General features: G+C 35.9%; 1 protein-coding gene across 2 annotated transcripts in view; it reads left to right on the top strand.

The window, feature by feature from the left end:
• Positions 1-20,047, top strand: part of F13A1 (coagulation factor XIII A chain) — a 167,188-nt gene that overhangs the window by 57,274 nt on the left and 89,867 nt on the right. For both annotated transcript variants that reach the window (XM_046004210.1, XM_046004209.1), the window contains exons 5-6: positions 13,461-13,579; positions 16,203-16,310. In XM_046004210.1, coding sequence (XP_045860166.1) covers positions 13,461-13,579; positions 16,203-16,310 — 227 coding nt within the window. The remainder of the gene's footprint in view (positions 1-13,460; positions 13,580-16,202; positions 16,311-20,047) is intronic.

Below are 20,047 nucleotides of genomic sequence, written 5' to 3'. Positions count from 1 at the left end.
TTATTCAAAACTCTTATTTAATAAAACAGCATATATCACTCTTTCAAGTGTCTGAAACATTGGAGGCTCATTCATCCTTTTCACACCAAGCAAGTATTATTCAGTATGGCATTGCAATCAACAATGAGAGAGAGAGCTCACAGTAGACATTCTTTCCAATGGTACGTAGATGACCCCAGATCAAGGTCCAAACCTGTTTTTGAGATGCTCTGGAAGGAGCCGAGCTGAAAGGGTCTAATCCAGAATCACGTTCATCAGCCAATTCATATGGTATGTAATTCCTTCTATGTGTAGTTGTTTATATTATACAAAGAGTGCTCTCAAAGCCAGCATCTTTCTACATTATGTATTTCAGGAAGCAGGATTCTTCACTCATTCAGCCTAGCATTGCGCCAGGCACCAAGTTAATGTTCAACAAATGTGTGCTGAATTGAACTGATAACCATTATTCTGAGGGTCAGAGAGAGAATTATGAGCCTCACATTTCAAGAGAGAAAACAAACTCTGTGGTAGATAAATTTCTCAAGGTCATATACAAAATTAGGAAACAAGCTGGGGCTAAAATTTGGATATTCTGATTCGGTCAGGATACCCTCTTTTATCTTTAAAACCAGAACCACTGGCATCCCATCTTTTGTAATAAGAGAAACAAGAAGTAGGTGTCAGGCTGGGAAGCTTCTATGATGTTCTACAACATTGAAAGTCCTGCTCTTCAAAACAAACAAACAAACAAATAAATAAAAATAAAACCAGGTTTATAGCTATAAGATCAAACGACAGTTTTCTTTGCAAAAAAGAAAAAAATAATAAGGATGCCAACAAGAGCACAGGCTCTATTTGAGGATACTAAGTAAAGAATCTCTGACATTTTCTTTGTAGAACTGCTTTATGAATAATAGTCTATCTTCTGAAGATATTTAAGTACCTGAAAAGTCCTTAGCCAGCAAAACTAGTAAATTAGCACAAGCCAAATAAACTTCCCAAGCTGGTCTAAGCTGTAACATAATACGTTTACAAGGAATGAAATGGACACAATTGTTGAGGAACTCCTTACTTGTGTTTCTTGGATTTATTTCATTCCAGAGTTAATGAGTGCAAAGGTGGACCTCAGGATTGGCTGTATGAAACCATTTTAGGAAAACAGTGACTTTGGACCCTTCCAAAGGAAAAACAAAAGCACAGACTCTAGAAATATAATTCGTTTCTGTGCTCTACCGTTTCCCATTTCTCAGAGATGTGAAGAGATTCTTAATACACCGATAGCACACACAGACTTCTGGGGTTCACCGTCCCCTCTGATCTACTTTGAGATGGAAAAGCCACCATGATGGCACCAACCTAGAGCCACGTTTGCTCCACATGTGAAGCCACTCCCTTGAAGAGTGATTACATTCATCCAACGTGTCTTCCTTCTTTCTTCAGTGATGCTCAGCTGTTATAGAAAGGGGAGGCAGGTAAAAGTTATTCCCAATCCCCTCAGTCAAAATTTCTCCCTTCTCTGAAGAGGTGACACATTTTGCCTTTTTGAAGGAACCAAGCTATTATTTCTTCCGAAGGATCAGAAACAAAACCAAATTCTGATTTAAGCTGGTAGGCGGTCTCTGTAGAGACAACTTACACGATAACATTCCTGGCACCTTAATTTTCTTTCACCCCTGAGTTTGCTTTGTGGAGCTTGACTTTAATGACTTTGGAAACGGGACTTACTTTAACTTTAAAATAGCATGTAAATAAGCAAAAGGAAATTTTCAGCCTAGGCAGTGATGAATAGCTATCCTTCTCTCAAAGAACTTATACAGATACTAAAATCAATAGGCTCAGCATTCCTTTTTACATGTTTGTCATAAATTCTTACTTTCTCTGTGTGTGGGGAGGCGAGTGGTAATTTCCAAGGGGGCTAAAATCAGCCCTATAAGGGAATCCCAAAATTCTCAGCCCACAATGTTGTTGTTGCTGTTTAAACTACCATGTTATCCCCACCAGAGGAATAGTAAAATAAATGAGATAATTCTTCTTTACTACTTGCCTCCTATCAGTCACCTTGGAAAGGTAGTTCTTTATAAGGCATGTTGAAAGTCTGCTTCGATGGCAGAGCTATGGACAAAGCAGGTGGAGGTATCATGCCATATCGGCCAATGATGCCATGTGGAATCTGTTTTCCTCTTGAGTTTAATTTGCCAGAGGTCACTTAGGTCCTTGTCAGTAGGTCCTTGGTGCTGCTTCTAACTCTATGATCTCTTTAAACCTACCTCCAGCTACCAACTTGCATAGATTTAAGAGGTATAGCTCCCAATCCCCATTCTTGTATACACACACACACACACACACACACACTTTCCAACAGTTCAAACTGGTGAGTATCTAGAACAGTGCGTTATTTGTCACTGTTTTTACTTTTAGTAGCATCCTCCATTTTACAAAGGTAGAGAACCAGTTTTTGCCCCAGAATCTAATAAAACCTCAATATGCCTCTGAAACAAACCAGAAATTAAAACAAACAAACAAATAATCAAAAACACCAAAACACCAACAACAAAAGTGTCCAGAGGCAAATGATTAAGTCTTCCTATCTTTGTTAGCCTATCAAACATAGGGAGTTTTTTGGAGTTTCCATGGTGATGTAATTTCTTTTTTTTTTTAATCTTAGCTTTGGACAACTGTATTTTAAAGTGACAAATCTGAATAAAAACAGGGGAAAGAAAGCACTGCTTTCCACCCTCAATCTTCTTTTAAGATCATAAATAAATTTAAAATTAAGATCAAGACTTCCCATTTGACTTCCTTGGCTTGTTGTGGATTCATGATTATGCCCGCTGGTTGTGAAGTGAGATTTAATTCAGCTGCTGGGAGGAAAAGGGTGGCCTGGTCTCAAACTCCTCCTTATTGATAGTTTACCATTTAAATTTGTAAGTTCTCATCAATAATAACCTAAAGCCTAATAGTAAATCCATCACTTTCTTCTTCTCTCACTCTCCAAGCTCCAGACATCCATCCCCACCTCTCAATCTTGCAGTAGACATTTATTGCGTCATGTTCCCAGGCACTCTGTCCTGTGTGCTGGGGATACGAGACCTGATCCCTTGGACTCAAGAGTCATAGTCTACTTGGGGAACAGCTTAGGATTCAAGTCCTGATTTCACCTCTTACGAGCCCTATGACCTTAATAAAGATATTTTACTTATGTTTTCCTTAGCTTCCTCATCTATAAAATGAGGGAAAGGTAATGCCTTCCTCTTAGAGGTGTTAGGAGTTTCAATGAGTTTATTGTTGTTGTTTTACCATACTCAGAAATTTCCTGGCACATGGTAAATACTAAAAACATGCATTTTCAATTAATAACTAAATTAGAGAATAATCTCCATATGGATGGATGTGACCGCAGCATCCATAGGACACTAGGGGAACAAAGTTTAATCCAACCTGTGCTGGGAAGAAAAGGGTGCAGGGAGACCTGAAGGAAATTTAAAAGGCATGGTTATATGATGATATCTACTAAGGAGGAAAAAGTGATATTTAAGAGCTGAACATAACCTATTATTAAATAGGTGCTTCACTGAAATGCAACATTTAAAACAAACTTTTAAAAAATGTCTTAAAACTCTCATGTAATGATGAAAGCCTTATAGAATAAAAATAATGGAAGCATGAAAGGAACTCAGAGATCTACAAATCACAGACACTGTTAACATTTTGTTGTATTTCCATCTATTTAATGCATTTTTTAAAGATTTTATTTATCTCGTTAGTTGAGAGAGAGAGTGCATGCACACATGCATGGGCAGGGATTAGGGTAGAGGTGGGGAGGCAGAGGGGGAGAATGTCAAACAGACCCCATGCTGAGCACTGACCACCCCCATCACAGGGCTCAATCTCACAACCCTAATTGAAAACCAGGAGTTGGTTTCTTAACCAACTAAGCCGCCCAAGCACCCCTTAATGAATTTTTGAATGGTTTTAATTTTTATCTGACAATTAATTGAATTGCCCTCAATTAATTGAATGTCCTTTTCAAATAACACATGTAGTTATACATACGGTAAAAAGTGAAATTTCCTTCTCACCTACCCTCTGATCCTCACTTCCTTAGAAAACTTTAACTTTCTGGATTGTTAACTTTAACTTTCTTGATTTCTGTATTGTTCTGGATACTTTGCTATAATTTTACATATATACTTCTACAGAGTTTCTTTTTTTTTTTTCCCCAAAACATAGGGGACATTGTTTATACATGTTATTCTATACTTTACTTCCTTACATAATATATCTTGGAAAGTTTTCTATATCAGTACATACATATTCTTCTTAATGACTACTGGGTGTGGTTGTACCATAATCAATTTCTTTTGCTTGCAAATATTTTGATTTCCTTCCATTTTCACTATAATATACTGTGCTATATTGAATGTTTCACATAGATGTTAAACAAACATATTTCTGTAGAATGAATATCTAGAAATGACATTGCTTGGTCAAAGTCAATTCACATTTTAAATTTGCATAGATACTGCCAAATTACTCCTTTAAAAATGCTGCTGTAGGGACACCTGGGTGGGTCAGTGGGTTAAGCCTCTGCCTTCGGTGCAGGCCATGATCCCAGGGTCCTGGGATCGAGCCCCATATCGGGCTCTCTGCCAGCAGGGAGCCCACTTCCCCCTCTCTCTCTTCCTGCCTCTCTGCCTACTTGTGATCTCTGTCTGTCAAATAAATAAATAAATAAATAAAATCTTTTTAAAAAATGTTGCTGTAGTTTATAATACAGCCACAGCACAAGAGAATATTCATATCTTTATGCCTTCATTGACACCGGGTATTACCATTTGTTTTAATATTTGCTAACACGATGGACAAAATTTGGTAATACATTAACATTTCATGGTTTAATTCATGTATCTCTAATTATTAATGAAGTTGAACATTTTGTCTATATTTATTGAGCATTGCATTTCTTGACCTGTTCATATTTGGGACAATTTAGGTGAATTAAGGGTTGGCAGGAAGAGACACACATGAATCTTTTTAAATCTATTGATAAATTTTGTGTTAGTGGGAGAAAAAGAGCTTATGGAAAAATTTTTCCCACAGTAATAGCCCATCATCAAAACACCATTCATTGATCAGATATATCATTACCTGTTGATTTTAAATGCCATCTTTATCATCTACTAAGGTTTAATATATATTTAGCTCTATGCATGTATTTATTACTATGTCAAAATCAGTTTTCATTATAGCATTGTTTTAGTTGGCTATAATCACAGTAATGCTCATTAAGAGAGGACCAGAAAATGTCACTAGTCTATAACAATGAGCATGTTATCTCATGGATCTGGCTTGTCTGTGGTTGGGGTACTGTAGACTGGGCTGGACTGGCCAGCTCTGCATTGAGAATAGCCAGAGAGGCCCCACTCCTTACCACCACACTGTAGAGATACTGTGCTCCATGTGTCTCTCATCCTCCTGTAGCTAGTGGGGTTGCTAAGATATGTTTTTCTCATGGTGATAGCAGAAATGCAACAGCATATGTTCAAGTGTGCAAGCACATTTCAAACCCCTGCCTGCATCACATCGACTAACACCCTTTCAGCCAAAGTAAGCCCCAAAGCCAAAAGGAGGATGTTCTACTTTTAGAAAGAAGGATGAGTAGTTACACAACAAAGGCATGGATACAGGATCAGATCGATTAGAACCAAAGTTCAGTTTACCATGGGAAAATTCTCCCCATTTTTCTTTATTTTCAACATTTTGTTTTGGGGTTATTTTTTCACATTGTCTTTTGAGATAAACTTTTAAATCAGCATGCAGAATTCTAAAAAGGTATGAGTGGAATTTTGGTTGGGTTTTCATTTAATATAGAAACTAATTTGGGTAGAATTCATAAATTTTTATAATTTTGAATCTTCACATGCAATTAGAAACATTTTTAATGTTTTTTATTTATTCAAGTTCTCTAGTGCCCTTCAGCAGGGTTTATTTTTATTATTAAAACTTTCAAACAACTCAAAAGTAGAAAGAGTAGTACAATGAATATCTACTTACATATGTCCCAAATTCAATAGTTATCAAGATTTTGCTGTATCTATGCTATCACCTGGTGTCATGTAACATTCCTCTATTCCCTTATTTATTAAGTGGTTAGTTTGATCTGAGACTCAACCAGATTTATCTTCAAGAGAATCATTTTCTTTTTGTGGTAGGGATAGGAAGGTAGAGCAAGAATTCTATGTAAGTCATGCTGTACACTTCCCAGGGCATCCATCCCATCAGGAGATACATGATGTCTGGTTGTCCCTCTTTTAGTGATGTTTAGATTTATCAATAGGATCAGGTTTTGTCAGTCTTACATCCATTATGAAATTCCCCACTAGCCTTTTAACAAAGGATTTTAGCCTAGATTCATTATTTCATTAGGGATTGCAAAATGGCAATATTCTAATCTACCATTCCTTCTGCATCTATTAGCATCAATTATTTTGTTGCCTTGAGGAAGTATTCATATAAGAAGTCTAGATATGTGTCCCTTTCCTTATTTCTAATTTATCAGAATAATGAGTTGGTTTTTAGCACCCTGCAAAGATAACCAATGAATTTTTAAAATTACTATAAATCTATGAATATTGAATTTTTTTAATCCTTTGTGATGACTTATTTTTTGATACTTGAATTGTCTTATTCTTGGACAGTTGGAGCTTTCAAGTTTATTTCTGATTCCTTTGTCATGACTCCTAGAATCTTTAATAGCCTCTTTATTTTCTGGTAAGAAGAAGTATTTCAAGCTGGTCTTGTACATTTCCTTACCCAGATTTGTAATGAGTCATTTCTCATAGGGAACCTGAGTACCTTCTAGTATGGAAGGGGGAAGGGAATGGAATGGTACTTAGAGACCATAGTCCAGGCTCAAGAGACTCATTGCTACTATATTGGTTGTTTTTTCTATTTCTTTTCTGTGGATAGAATTTAACAATGCGGTTTCTAAAGAGAAAATGTATTGTGAGCTATTACTGATATTTTCAACTTAAATTTATTTTTTAAAAAATTCTTTTGTTTGATATTTTATTTTAATGGAATTAGATTTCTGATTATCATAGTATGCTCTGATTGAAACACTTCATAGTATTTCAGAGACTAGTATAAATGGAAAAAAAACTCATAATAATATTTATTGATGAAAAATCATGGTGAAATCTAACTTCCAAAATGTATTTGTAGGCCATAAGAGAATAAGCACAACAATATGGGAAGAGTTAACCAGTCTCTTCCTTCATACATACTTTTAAAATTTTTCATATTATGTCTTCCTAAAAGAGATATTTGACAGTCATTAGGATGGCCATCTTTCAACATTTAAAAAATCACAATCCCCAGTGGGAGAACAAAGTAAAGAGTAGTAACCTAGAACTTAGTTGAATAAATCACTTCAGAGTCTTAAGTGAGAAGGTCTTCCAACTTCAGAGTGTATCATCAACTTGTATCTTCATTTTAGTGAAAATACATTTTAATTTTGGTTAAATGAGAGTCATTCCCCAATAGGATTAGTAACTGCATTCATTGAATTTCATATTCTTCATTTGTGAACTGTGAAGAAATCAATGGTAGCTAGAAGATCAATGGGATTCCAGGTAGAGCTGTAGGTGGAATGACATGTACAAAGACAAAAATACTTAAATTTTGATTACAAAACTAACAGTAGTTTTAAATTTGAAACTTAATTATAGACCAACTACACCAACCTTTCAAGTAGCAAAAATACAAAAAAGTCAAGTGTTACAAAATATTACAGAAAAAGTGCAGAGTCTAATAAAATAAAAGAACTGAAAAATACCTTGCTAGAGTAAGTTCAGCTTGGAAAAGTTATTACCAAAGCAAACTTTTTTTCATACAAACCATACTCAAAAATAGCTTCATAAGGCTAATTTCTGGCTAAAAGCATCAAAAGATTTATGAGTCAAGAAAAAAAAATTCCTTAATTGACAAGATGGGAGAGAAGAAACAAAGAAGCCCCTTAGCCCCAAAGTTTATACTCACTAATATTTCTGCAGTATTACTGCTCTGATATATATCTCTTAATGTCAGAATATGGCAACCATGGAACTAATCCATGCTAAAGTCATTTTCAAATTAAAAGCAAAACAAAACAAATTAAGCCTAATGTAATCTGACCAAAAACATGTCAATGTATGTTTTCAAGATTATTTTACAAAACACCTATATGTGCAAAATAGTCTCTAGGTAGCATTTTCAGGAAAAAAAAAAGTTCTTTGAATTTATCATTGACATGCTGTAATGACTAAGTTACACTATTTAAAGAAGTATTTAATAATTTTATATATTAAGTTTATTTATTCAATACATTTTTTTCTTTTTTTAAATATGTTTTTCTTTCTCTTGAGTAAGGAAAGGAGTGTGCATATAAGATTAAAAGAGGAATCACAGGCACACAGTAACTTACAGAAATGTTTGGAGCTGGGAGGGCCAACAACCATGTAAACCTCAATCAGTTATGATGCTTTCCAAGGATGAGTCAGTCTTACAGCCATTTTACAAAGGTTTTATTTATTTGGGGTTTTTTGGAGGGGGGTAGGGGAAGGGAGAAGGAAGAGAGAGAGAGAGGGAAAGAGAATCTTAAGCAGGCTACATGTCCAGTGTAGAGCCCGATGTGGGGCTTGATCTCACAATCCTGAGATCATGACCTGGGCGAATTCAAGATTAGACTTTTAAGTGACTGTGCCTCCTGGATGCCCCCATTTTACAAAGATTTTAAAGAAAACTTCTTTTTGAAATCAGATTTTTTAATGCTTTCATTCTTATTCAAAATCAGTCCAGCTCTTACTCCATAACAGCAAGAGTTACAATACCAATTTCTGGCAGCTACAGTACTAAGTATCGTATCAGGCCTGCAAGCCATTATGAAAAGAAAAATGAAAGAATGCCTTTCCCTCCAGATTAAAAAAAAAATTTAATAAAACATTTGAGGAAAAATAGCACTAAATCTAAAATGATTTGCAAAGGAATATTATGTAATAAGTTGCTTGAAGTTAAAATACAAGATTTCAAATTTTATTTCTTTGATTTTGCTTATGCATTTTTTCTCTTATCCTGCAGATCTTGGTTTCTAATATCATTAACATGATTGCTCATGTTATATTTATTTCAAAGTATCAATATTAATATTATTAGTAACAATATAGTTTATTTTACAGTTTTTCTTTATGTTAAAGAACATATAGTGGGGATACATAGTGAAATTACTCTGGTTTAAAGTAACTTGAATGGTTTTCTGTGGTTAATCCACTAATCTGTTTACACAGTCATATTCATTTGCTTCATCTTGACTTCATTTATTTAAAAATGGCTTTGTCTTTTATTTCTATTTAGTTTTGTTTTGTGACTTTACAAAACATTTATGTAACCCCAACGTCAAGTTACAAAGCAATAAAGATGCTTTAGAGAGAAAGTCTAACTCCCAACTATCCCTCCTACACTTTAGATAATAATTTTGTTAATTTTTGCCTTATCTCTACATTTAAAAATATAAGCACATATGTGAATGTAGATAAATATGTATCTAGCTATTTACATCCATTCTTTCTTAAATAAAAGGCAGTGAACTATATACATTTTTTGTGCACTTTTTTTTTGCCTAATGAGATCCTGGATATTCTTCCATAGCAGTATACAGAGATCTTTCCAATGTTTTTATATAGCTGTTCATTATATACCATACTTAGTTCAACCATTTTTTTGTTCCAGGAATTCCTCAATTCTTCTGGAAGTGCTGATGATATTCTTTCTTAACATACGTTCTTATATAATACATATATTTCTTATATAATACATATATATGTATATATATCATATAGAGAGGACAGACAAAGAAGGAGAGAGACAGAGAGAGATAGAGAATATGATAAGAGGAATGGAGATTATCTGGAAAGTTCAACATCTGCCTAAAAGGCATTTTATTATAAGAAAATACAGAAAAATAAAAAGAAGAAAATAGTCAAAGATAAAAGAGAAAGAAATTCCCAGAGCTGAAGAAAAACTCACATTGTCAAACTGTAAAGGATCAGAGTACATCAAGCCTAGTAAATAAAAAAAAAGACCCACACTTAGATGCAAGCTGTTTAAATGTCAAAACTTCAAAGAAAAAAACAAAACTTAAAGCCAACTTAAAAAATATTATCTGTAAAAGAATAAAAATAGATTGAAATTATATTTTTGTGGGTGAAAATTTACTTGCAAACCTTTGTACTTCTTAGGTTACTACTCAGTTAAAATTGTCTTTATATATTTATTTTCTCTTTCCATTTCTTCTCTGTGAAATGGTTTTCCTTTTGATGACTTTTTAAAAGCACTTTTTGATTTTCTCATCAATTTACTGGAATTCTTTATGTATAAGGAGAATTTGCTAAGGTTTTGTGCTGCAAATATTTCTCTAGTGCACTTTTAAATTACATTATATCTGAAATTCAAAAGGTATATTTATATTTAAAAAAACACTGAGGGACATCTGGGTGGCTCAGTCAGCTGGGCTTCCAATTCTTTAGATCAGTTCATGTCATGATCTCAGGGTTGTGGGATCAAGGCCTGCATTGGGCTCTGCTCTGGGTGTGGAGCCTGCTGAAGATTGTATCTTTCCCTCTCATTCTGCCCCATCCACCCACCCCTCGACTCACACTCACTCTCCCTGTCCTCCTTTGAAATAAATAAATAATAAAAATTTTTTAAACTTTAAAAAAAATTTTTTCTATTATTTTTGTTTAGATAAAACTTTTTCATCTAGAGACCACATATTCAATTTTTTATTTTTATTTTAAATTTCTTATGCTTTCTCTTTTTTAATTCAGGTTTTAAATTAATTTTCAATTTATTTTGATGTACAGAGAAGTTACTTTTCACAACCAGCCAATTTTCTCAACTGAATTTAATAAACACTCCAGTCAACTTTGATTTATGGTATTTTCTTTATCATATATTGATTTCATAGAAACATGCATACAGTAACATCTATTTCTAAGCTCTCTATTTTGACCCATTAATCTATTTTTATACCAACCATTTAAATTATAGTAGCTCTATAATACAATCCAATTTCTAATATCTTATAGGGCAAGGCTATAAACATCTCATATTATAATGAAAAAGTGTTAAAAACACATTGCCAAATGGCACTTCTAGACCTCAGTGCTCTTAAGAGAAGATTTCTGTCTCAGTAACAGGCCTCTGAAACCCACTTGACTAAAATGTTTTTATCACAATGGTCACAGTAGTTAAGCCACTATTATAAAAAGATGAAAGCAAAAGTGGCCTTTACTTTCCAGGGTGTTTGATTGTATCTGCTGGAGGACTATGCATGTAAATGGTCAATGCCCCTTCACACACACCCTTAAGAAGAGATTTTCTTTTAAAAGTGTTTCTTTCGTATTTCTGCTCAGAAACACTGACTTCGAACACAGTTGTCACGTCTCTGGTTTGTTCCACTTAGAAAGGAAGCTATAGTTAAGTTAAGTTAACCAAGCTAAGCTATGGTTTAGGGGCCATACGCCTAGGCACAGACGACCGGTAAAACCGTGGCATTCTGCCTCCAGACCCTGAACAGCCAATGTGAAGCATCAGAGCTCGCATCTGCAAGGGCAGAGGGAAGGCTGCGGCACATTTGTCGTATGACTCTGATTTTCCTGGAAACATGAAATGGCTTTGGGATGAATGAGCTATTGATACAATATTGATGAATTTCAAATAACTAGCCTGAATGAAAGATGCTAGACCCCCAAAAAAGTACACACTGAGGATTCTTTTCATATAAAATTCTGGGAAATGCAAATGAATTTACAGTGACAGACGGCAGATTAATGGCTCCCTGGTAGGAGTGACAGGTCAGAGAGAGAATCCAGAGGGAGGAATTACAAAGAGACACAAGAAGATTTTGCAATGGTGGATAACTGTATTATTTTGATTGTGAAATTGCACACTTTAAATATGTGCAGTTTTTGGACATTAGTATCTGTGTAAGTGTGTGTGTGTGTGTTTGCAGAAAACTAACCAAATAGTAGGCAAGAGGTAGAGAGTAGAAAGAGGAAGATATAAGAAAGTACTGGGGAGGAGATAAGACCGAGGACTCTCCAAGAGATTTAATCACAGCTATAATATAACCCAGAATGGGGATCTAAACTGGCTGGACTAAGCCATGCTTTGCAAACCTTAATGTATGCATAAATCCCCTTCAGATCTTAATATGCAGAGTGTGATTCCTTAGGTCTTGAACTGGGGCCTGAGACTCTGCATTTCTCACTAACTCCCAGGTAATGCTGAAGCTACTGGTATTTCAATGATTCTTTTGAATAGCAAAGAGCTAGAGCATTTGTTGTCAGCTTGGGTTGCATATCAGAATCACTAGAGAGCTTGAAATAAATAAATACAATTATAAAGGAAAAAACAAGCACTTGATATCTGGATCTTGCCCCCAGCCCCCAGAAATTCTGATTTAATCACTCTACAGTTCAGTCCAGGAAGAATCAAGGGTTTTTAAATCTACCCAGATGATTCTAATATGCAGCCAAGGTTGACATCTACTCCAAAGAAAATGATAAAAGTCTTATGGAATGAGGAGGAAACAACTCTGAAAAGGTAATAGGGAGCCAGAGAAACATAATAAACCATGTCCCCAGTCAGAATCAAATGTTTCCCTATTCCAACCATGCAAATTGACCTGAGCGTGATTTATACCTGTATGGTCCTGCCTTTGTTAGTGATGCTTTTGCGGCTTTCATACCTGGCCTGGAAATAAATATCAGGCTAATTATGAAGCAGGCAGATGGGGAGCGTGGCCTTCCTGAGATTATGGCCACAGGGAGAAAAGTCCTTGCAGTGGAGGAAGCTGACTTGGGAGGCTGGTCGGAAACACATACTTACCAGCACATCCGCAAGGATTGCTCACTGATAGGAGATGACCCCCAGCCTATCTCCTCCTGTCCGTGATGGGCCACACACCAGGCAGGATAGACCATACTAGATTCTTCTAACACATCCCAGACTTGTTTTAAAAATCATTTCAGTTTGGCTAGTTTCCTATTAATGTTAATAGCTTGGAAATTATTTTTTGATCTGTGTAACAGATTTGTATCTGCATAACAGAATTCTGATTCTGAAACTACTGATGTCTCAGAATCCTAAAAATGTTTAATGAGACATGTCAATTTAATTATACTACTTAGAATTTAAAGAGCCAGAGTTTGTCAGCATTTTGCTAACAAATGTCATCTTTTGGATGCTGATCTTGGCTACGGATTAGGTTCACCATTGCCAAAATTACATATCGGGAAATGAGCTCTCTTTAGTGAAACAAAAGACTTTTTTGTTTTTCATTTAGTTGATTAAAATGCCACTTAGGACCAGAACAAACTTAAAAGTATATTAAAGCAGTCTGGTTTGGTAATGGTCATTATCTTTAAATTCTGACACAGAGGATGCTGTATACCTGGATGATGAGAAAGAAAAGGAAGAATATGTCCTGAATGACATTGGGGTTATTTTTTATGGAGACTTCAATGACATCAAGACTAGAAGCTGGAGCTATGGTCAGGTGAGCCATTTAACATTTGTCGTTGTCAAGGACATTTTTCCTTAATATTTTTTTGTCACATATATCACTACAAGGCCATATGTTGATATCAGACATACACAATTTCCTGCTTTTGAGGATCTGAGACTCCAAGGCAGACAGCACAGGAGCAGAGACTTCAAAAGGCAACTACGTAATTTATCTGCTGAAAGCATGTATCTTCGGGTATTACAAGGTTACCGAGACAGAGATTCTATGGATAACATGGCATTCTAGTTAGAAATGCGTGGCATCCAGTACAGTCAAATGTCATTAGCTTAGACCTTGTTCTTCAACATGGAATAGGCTTTTTTCCTTTTCTTATAAGGAAAAGTGTTTTGATGCTGCTGCAAAGGATATTTCAAGGTGTGTGCTCAACTCAAAGAAATCCCCTTTTTAAAACTGTTGTTAGTATAAGATCCTAGAAAATTAGAAATTAGAATTAGAAAAGACTATCACCATTTCATCAAAGGAGGGCCCACTGGACTTTTACCTTGAGACGTTTTATCAACTGGAATCTCACATTACTGACTGGATATAAAATAATAAATAGTATTCCATTTAAGATATTCAATAATCTAAACTATTTCAGTTGGATATCTCTAACAATGGAAAAAGTGAATGATATTTCTACCATATTCCCCTAAGAATGTATGTCCTGTGATTCAGTGAAGACCCTTCATTAGCAACATGAGAAAAGATGAGTGTGTCATTTCTCAAAGAGTTTGGATGAGATGATTGGAATTGTGTACCATTGTTCTGTGTATCCAGGAGGGTAGATATCATGGAACCTGGCCTCACCAGGTTGCATCATATTTTCTTGGTTTCTGATGCCTTCTTTTGACTTCCATTTGAGATTTCCCTGCCTCCCTTACCCCTGATCCAGCCTGGCCATTGGGATCAATGTCATCACTAGTTCTTGTTTAGTCTGCCTGACTTTACAACTCACTTCTCCACCTGGACTCCTGAGAATTGTGTGCCCAGTGCTCAGCCTTGGTCACCTGCACTTCTGATGTCCTGTCAAGCTAATCATCTGTGTGCTCTTCTCCTGTTTTTGGATCCCAGCCTGGCTCCCTGGTTATAAGCCTTCCCCTCCTGAGTGACATACAACCCATGATATTGCCTATTGTCTAGTGCCTTAATTCCTAATGCTTAGGTGAGATTCTATTTGTGTCCCCAAAGTAACATTTTGTAGAGAGCTAATAAGGAAAGAAGACACCAAGGTGGGTAACAGGGAAGAGTGGGAAAGAATCCCAAGCGTGATCAGAGTTCTCCTCAGCCAGCATGCTGAGTAGCCTTTGGGTAGACACCCTTGAGCAGAGCCACCATCTGTCTCTGTTGTCACTTAGAGTCCCTTAATTTGGGTCTTTTAGTCCAAACAAATATCCAAGCCAGTAGTCTGCAATGGTACAGGCAAACAACTAATCCTGTGACTATCTCTTTACCTTTCCAGTTTACTCTTTTATGTCCCACAGACTGAGAGATGGTACTTAATAAGAAACAGAATAATAAGTTCTTTACATATCTGAAGAACTAGTTCCCTTCCATGATAGCATCCATCCTATCAATTTAGGGTCCCCAGAAAGCTGGTATTTTAACTAGATTTAATAAGGAACTACATAGTAAATAGCCATTAAAATTGTGGTTTCTGTCACAAGTACATGGGTAGATATACAAGGTGTTCAGATCTCTTGTTCAGTGAGGTCCAATATAGGTGAAATTTCTCCATTTTGCTTTTTTATTACTATTTTGCCCTTGTTCTTTTCTTTAAAAAAAAATTCTGGTGTTGCATGGGGCCAGTAGTTCTTTCTAAGGAAATCAAACTATGAACAGCTTCCTGTGCTCCTCTCTGTAAGAGGTCTTGAAACATCTTTAAGAACAGAGAGATCCTGCAATGGAACTGACTTCTAATCTGTTCCCTTGATAATGTAATCTTTCTCTAGACCTTCCTGCCCTCTCTTTGGAGGAGTTTACTTTGTTTTAAAAGGTAGAGTCTTTTAAGACTTTAAGACAAAGAGGCCATGGAGTCTCCCTTATTTTAAAAGAGGAAAAAACTTGGACAATCATTCATGACACTATTATCAATGCAAGGTATACAGGTCTGAAATACCTCCCTATGACACACCTGAGAGCCATTTATTTTTGAAATGTGCAAGGATTTGTGTTCTTTTTGAGGTCTCACGACTTTGGTCTGACTTTGGTACATCATTTATTCCTTTGCCTTTGGCACTAGAGCCCACATGTTGAAGAAATCTTCTAAATTAATTTACACAGTATTCTGAAGAACTTCAAGTCAGTTCACGGTCCTTGAGTATACCAGCTCTCCAGTAGTTCTATTTATGTTTCTAGCTTGCTTTTAAGTTTTTATCCATTTTACTGAAAAACAAAGGAGGATGTTTTCTTCCTCCTACTTTAATATTTCATACTAAAGATTATGGGTGATTATGAGTGATTACTTTATAGGAAATGCACATCTCTAAACATTAGGCTGTGCTTTCCTTTTTTTTTTTTTTTTGGACAGAGAATGTTGGGCTTGCAGAGTGGACATTAAGTAGTTTCTCTTTTTTTCTTTTTTCATTTTATTTTTTAAAATTTTCCCAAATAGTTTGAAGATGGCATCCTTGACGCTTGCCTGTATGTGATGGACAAAGCACAGATGGACCTTTCTGGTAGAGGGAATCCCATCAAAGTCAGCCGTGTTGGGTCTGCAATGGTAAGCAATTACTGATTACTATGTTGATTACACATCATTTGCTTCAGTATAGATGCCAGTTCATTAAGAGTTGTTGAAATGATGACTTATACTTAAACTTTTATTTGAATTCCCTGGACTTATCAAATGCTATGAAACAAAATCTTATCTTAGTACTATACGTTTCTTTGGCTTCAGACAAATGGTGATAGATGACATGATACTACAGACCACTTATTCTTAGAATCTCTTGCCTTGGGACTGAGGAGTGACCATGACAAAATGTCAACAACTATAATCTATTGATCAAACAAAGAAACATCAAGGAGCACCAAAAAAAAAAAAAAAAAAAAGAGAGAGAGAGAGAGAATTGCAATATATAGCTTTTCTCCATTTTCACACCCGTTGTAAGAATAAAGAAGTAAATGACTCTAAATCCTAGCTTCCATTATAATAATACCTCACCATAGGGCTTTATAGTTTATGAATGTTAGTTTAGCTTATAGTTTGTAGTTAATTCTTCACATTAATTGCATGAGATAAGTAGGGAAGACATTATGCATACCATTTTACAAGTTAGGAAACAAGGTGATAACAGTTTGTCAGTGACAAAAGCTCAGCTGGAACCCAGGTCTGCAGACTCCCAATCTAGACAATTTCTTCCTTCCATGCTGCTCTCTATAAGAGATCCTGAAACATCTTCAAGAATGCAGAGATCCTGCAATGGAATAGCTCCTAGGAGGGGAAATGGAATTATCATGAATAGGAAGGTTGGGGGTCAGGTGGTGAAGTGGATAAAATGTGATGCCCAGGTCCTGTGTAGTCCTGGACTGTCCTGATAAATACATCATATGGATCCTGCCTTTGGTGCATTAAAGCATACCAAATCTGGTCGGTGAGCAGAATATTCCTGAAGAAACACTAAGCAGGATACTATTTCATACAAAGACTGAGAAAAAAAAGTAAGTCTATCTTGTTTATTTCCTTAAGTTTTCTATAAAACAAATTCTCTCTTTGGAAGAATTTTGTCTGAGTTTGTTGGAGTTAAATAAAATCAATATTGTTCATGTAAACATATTAGAATGAGAATGATGTGAAATATAATTTCTGGTTAGCTTTTAAGAAGTGTTGTTTTTTTATTGGTGGCTAAGCAATTTATAAATTTAGACAAGGGCAATCTCTTAAGGCAATTTTGTTTTTTGTAGTTAGTTCACATTTTGTAATGAAAAAATGGTGAATTCTAAAGAACTTAGGAATTTCTTTATAGTAACTATTTATAGCAATACTTATTAGACCTGAAGGTGATCACTGCTATACCTGTTTCCCAGACAAGATTCCCATTTTTCTTTTTCTTTGAAGTTACCATTGTAGGTTTGCAGTGAGAAGGAAGCAACAGCTCTCAGTGGTTAAATATGAACTAATACCTTCTTTAGCATTCTGAAATGGCACGCTCACCAGTCTAAGCTTACTCACACATTGTGAATATTTTTACCAATCTAAAAATCACTGCCTAACACAAGCCAATGCAAGAGGGAAGTAAACATGAAGCAGCTAACCCAATACTTTCTCTAGTGGCATCTGGCCAAGTAGAAGTGGTAGAATCTTGTGTTAAGCACACAATCTTAATGCAAATTGCCTTGAGTGTTATTAGTTACAAAAAGCCTATGGTGTTCTAATTTTAAAAATCCATAACCCAATTATAAGATTTAGAACTAGACCGAATCTATGGGGATAGGTGGGGAGGGCTGGTTTGGTTTGGGTTGGCTTTATTTTTGAATGGAGTAGTCTTGGGCATTAGGGGACAGAGGCCCTACCCTGTGCTGTTTTGTTTTGTCTTGGTTTGGTTTTGGTTTTGGTTTTGGTTCAAGTTTTTATTTAAATTCTAGTTAGTTAACATGTAGTGTAATATGTTTCAGAACATATTTTCAGAAGTAGAATTTAATGATTCATTACTTACATATAACACCCAGTGCTCATCACATCAAGTGCCCTCAATATCCATCACCCATTTAGCCCATCCTCCTCCTACCTCCCTTCTATCAACCATCAGTGTATTTCTCTATACTTAAGAGTCAGTTATGGTTTGCCTCTCTCTTTTCCACCCTTTCCGTACATCCATCTGTTTTGTTTCTTAAATTCCACATATGAATTAAATCATATGGTATTTGTCTTTCTCTGACTGACTTATTTCCCTTAGCATAATACACTCTAGCTCCATCTACATCACTGCAAATGGCAAGATTTCATTCTTTTAGATGACTGAGTAATATTTCATTATATATACCACATCTTCTTTATCCACGCATCAGTCAATGGACATTTGGGCTCTTTCCATAATTTGCTTGTTGTTGATAATGTTGCTGTAAACATCTGGGTACATGTGTCCCTTTGAATCAGTATTTTTGTATCCTTTGCATAAATACCTAGTAGTACAATTGCTGGATCATCAAGTAGCTTTATTTTTAACCTTTTGAGGAAATTCCGTATTGTTTTCCACAGTGGGTGCACTAATTTGCATTCCCACCAACAGTTTGAGAGTTGCTTTTCTTTTTTCTTTTAAAGATTCTATTTATTTGATGTATAGAGATAGATCACAAGTAGATAGAGAGGCAAGTGGAGAGAGAGGGGGAAGCAGGCTCCCTGCTGAGCAGAGAGCCCGATGTGGGGCTCCATCCCAGGACCCTGAGATCATGATCCGAGCTGAAGGCAGAGGTTTAACCCACTGAGCCACCCAGGCACCCCGAGTTGCTTTTCTAAAAGACAAATTTTCTCTTTGTTTCTTTCTCTTTCTCCATATCTTCACCAACATCTGTTGTTTTCTGTATTGTTGATTTTAGCCAGTATGACACGTGTGATGTGATATCTCATTATAGTTTGATTTGTATTTCCCTGATGATGAGCATCTTTTCATGTGTCTGTTACCCATACGAATGTCTTCTTTGGAAAAATGTCTGTTCATGTCTTCTGCCCATTTCTTAACTAGGTTATTTTGGGGGGTACTGAGTTTGATAAGTTCTTTATGATTTTGGATACTAGCCCTATATCAGATATGTCGTTTGCAAATATTTTCTCCCATTCTAAATGTTTTCTTTAAATTTTGTTGATTGTTTAATCCTGGGTCATTTTGGACAATAGTTGTTTCCACCCCCATTGTTGTTTACATACACAAAATACATGTTTGATAGTTTTCAAAGCCTTTTCATATCCATTTTCTCCTTTAATTCTTAGAAGAGCTCTGTAAATATTTTCAAAATCTATTCAGTTGTAATGATTTTAGAAAGTGAAATATTGAGCTTCTGAAAATTCTGGTCATTTAGGCAGTTCCTCTCCTGTTCACAAATTCTAGATATCTATCCTGAAATTGTTGAGTGAAGTTAAACAAAGACTGAAAGGAAAACAAAACAAAGATCCCCCTCAAATTTCTCAAAAATTTGCCTTAAAATATGAGATGTGCTAAGAAAGCCCAGAAGGAAAATGCTCTGAAGTTGCTTGAGTCCAGTCAAAACATTGATGCCAAGGCAGAGGAGACGGCGCCTGGTTTCTCAGGGGGCTGGCCTCGTCGGCGGGAAGAATAGAGGCTGCTGCTGAGTGTTTTAGGAATTCTTCTTATATATCTGTGCAGCCTGATCACAAAGGCTGGAAATTCCTTTCACAGGATACCAGTGCTAGAACAGCCAGACATAGTGACATGCAAATTCTCTGGGAGGAGTACGGCACTGACTTCAGTTCAGTTTCCTGGGATCAACTTCGGCCACAAA

The sequence above is a fragment of the Meles meles genome, chromosome 5 (assembly GCF_922984935.1).
Source record: "Meles meles chromosome 5, mMelMel3.1 paternal haplotype, whole genome shotgun sequence".
Classification (NCBI taxonomy): domain Eukaryota; kingdom Metazoa; phylum Chordata; class Mammalia; order Carnivora; family Mustelidae; genus Meles; species Meles meles.
This window is presented reverse-complemented; position numbering and strand designations above follow the sequence as displayed.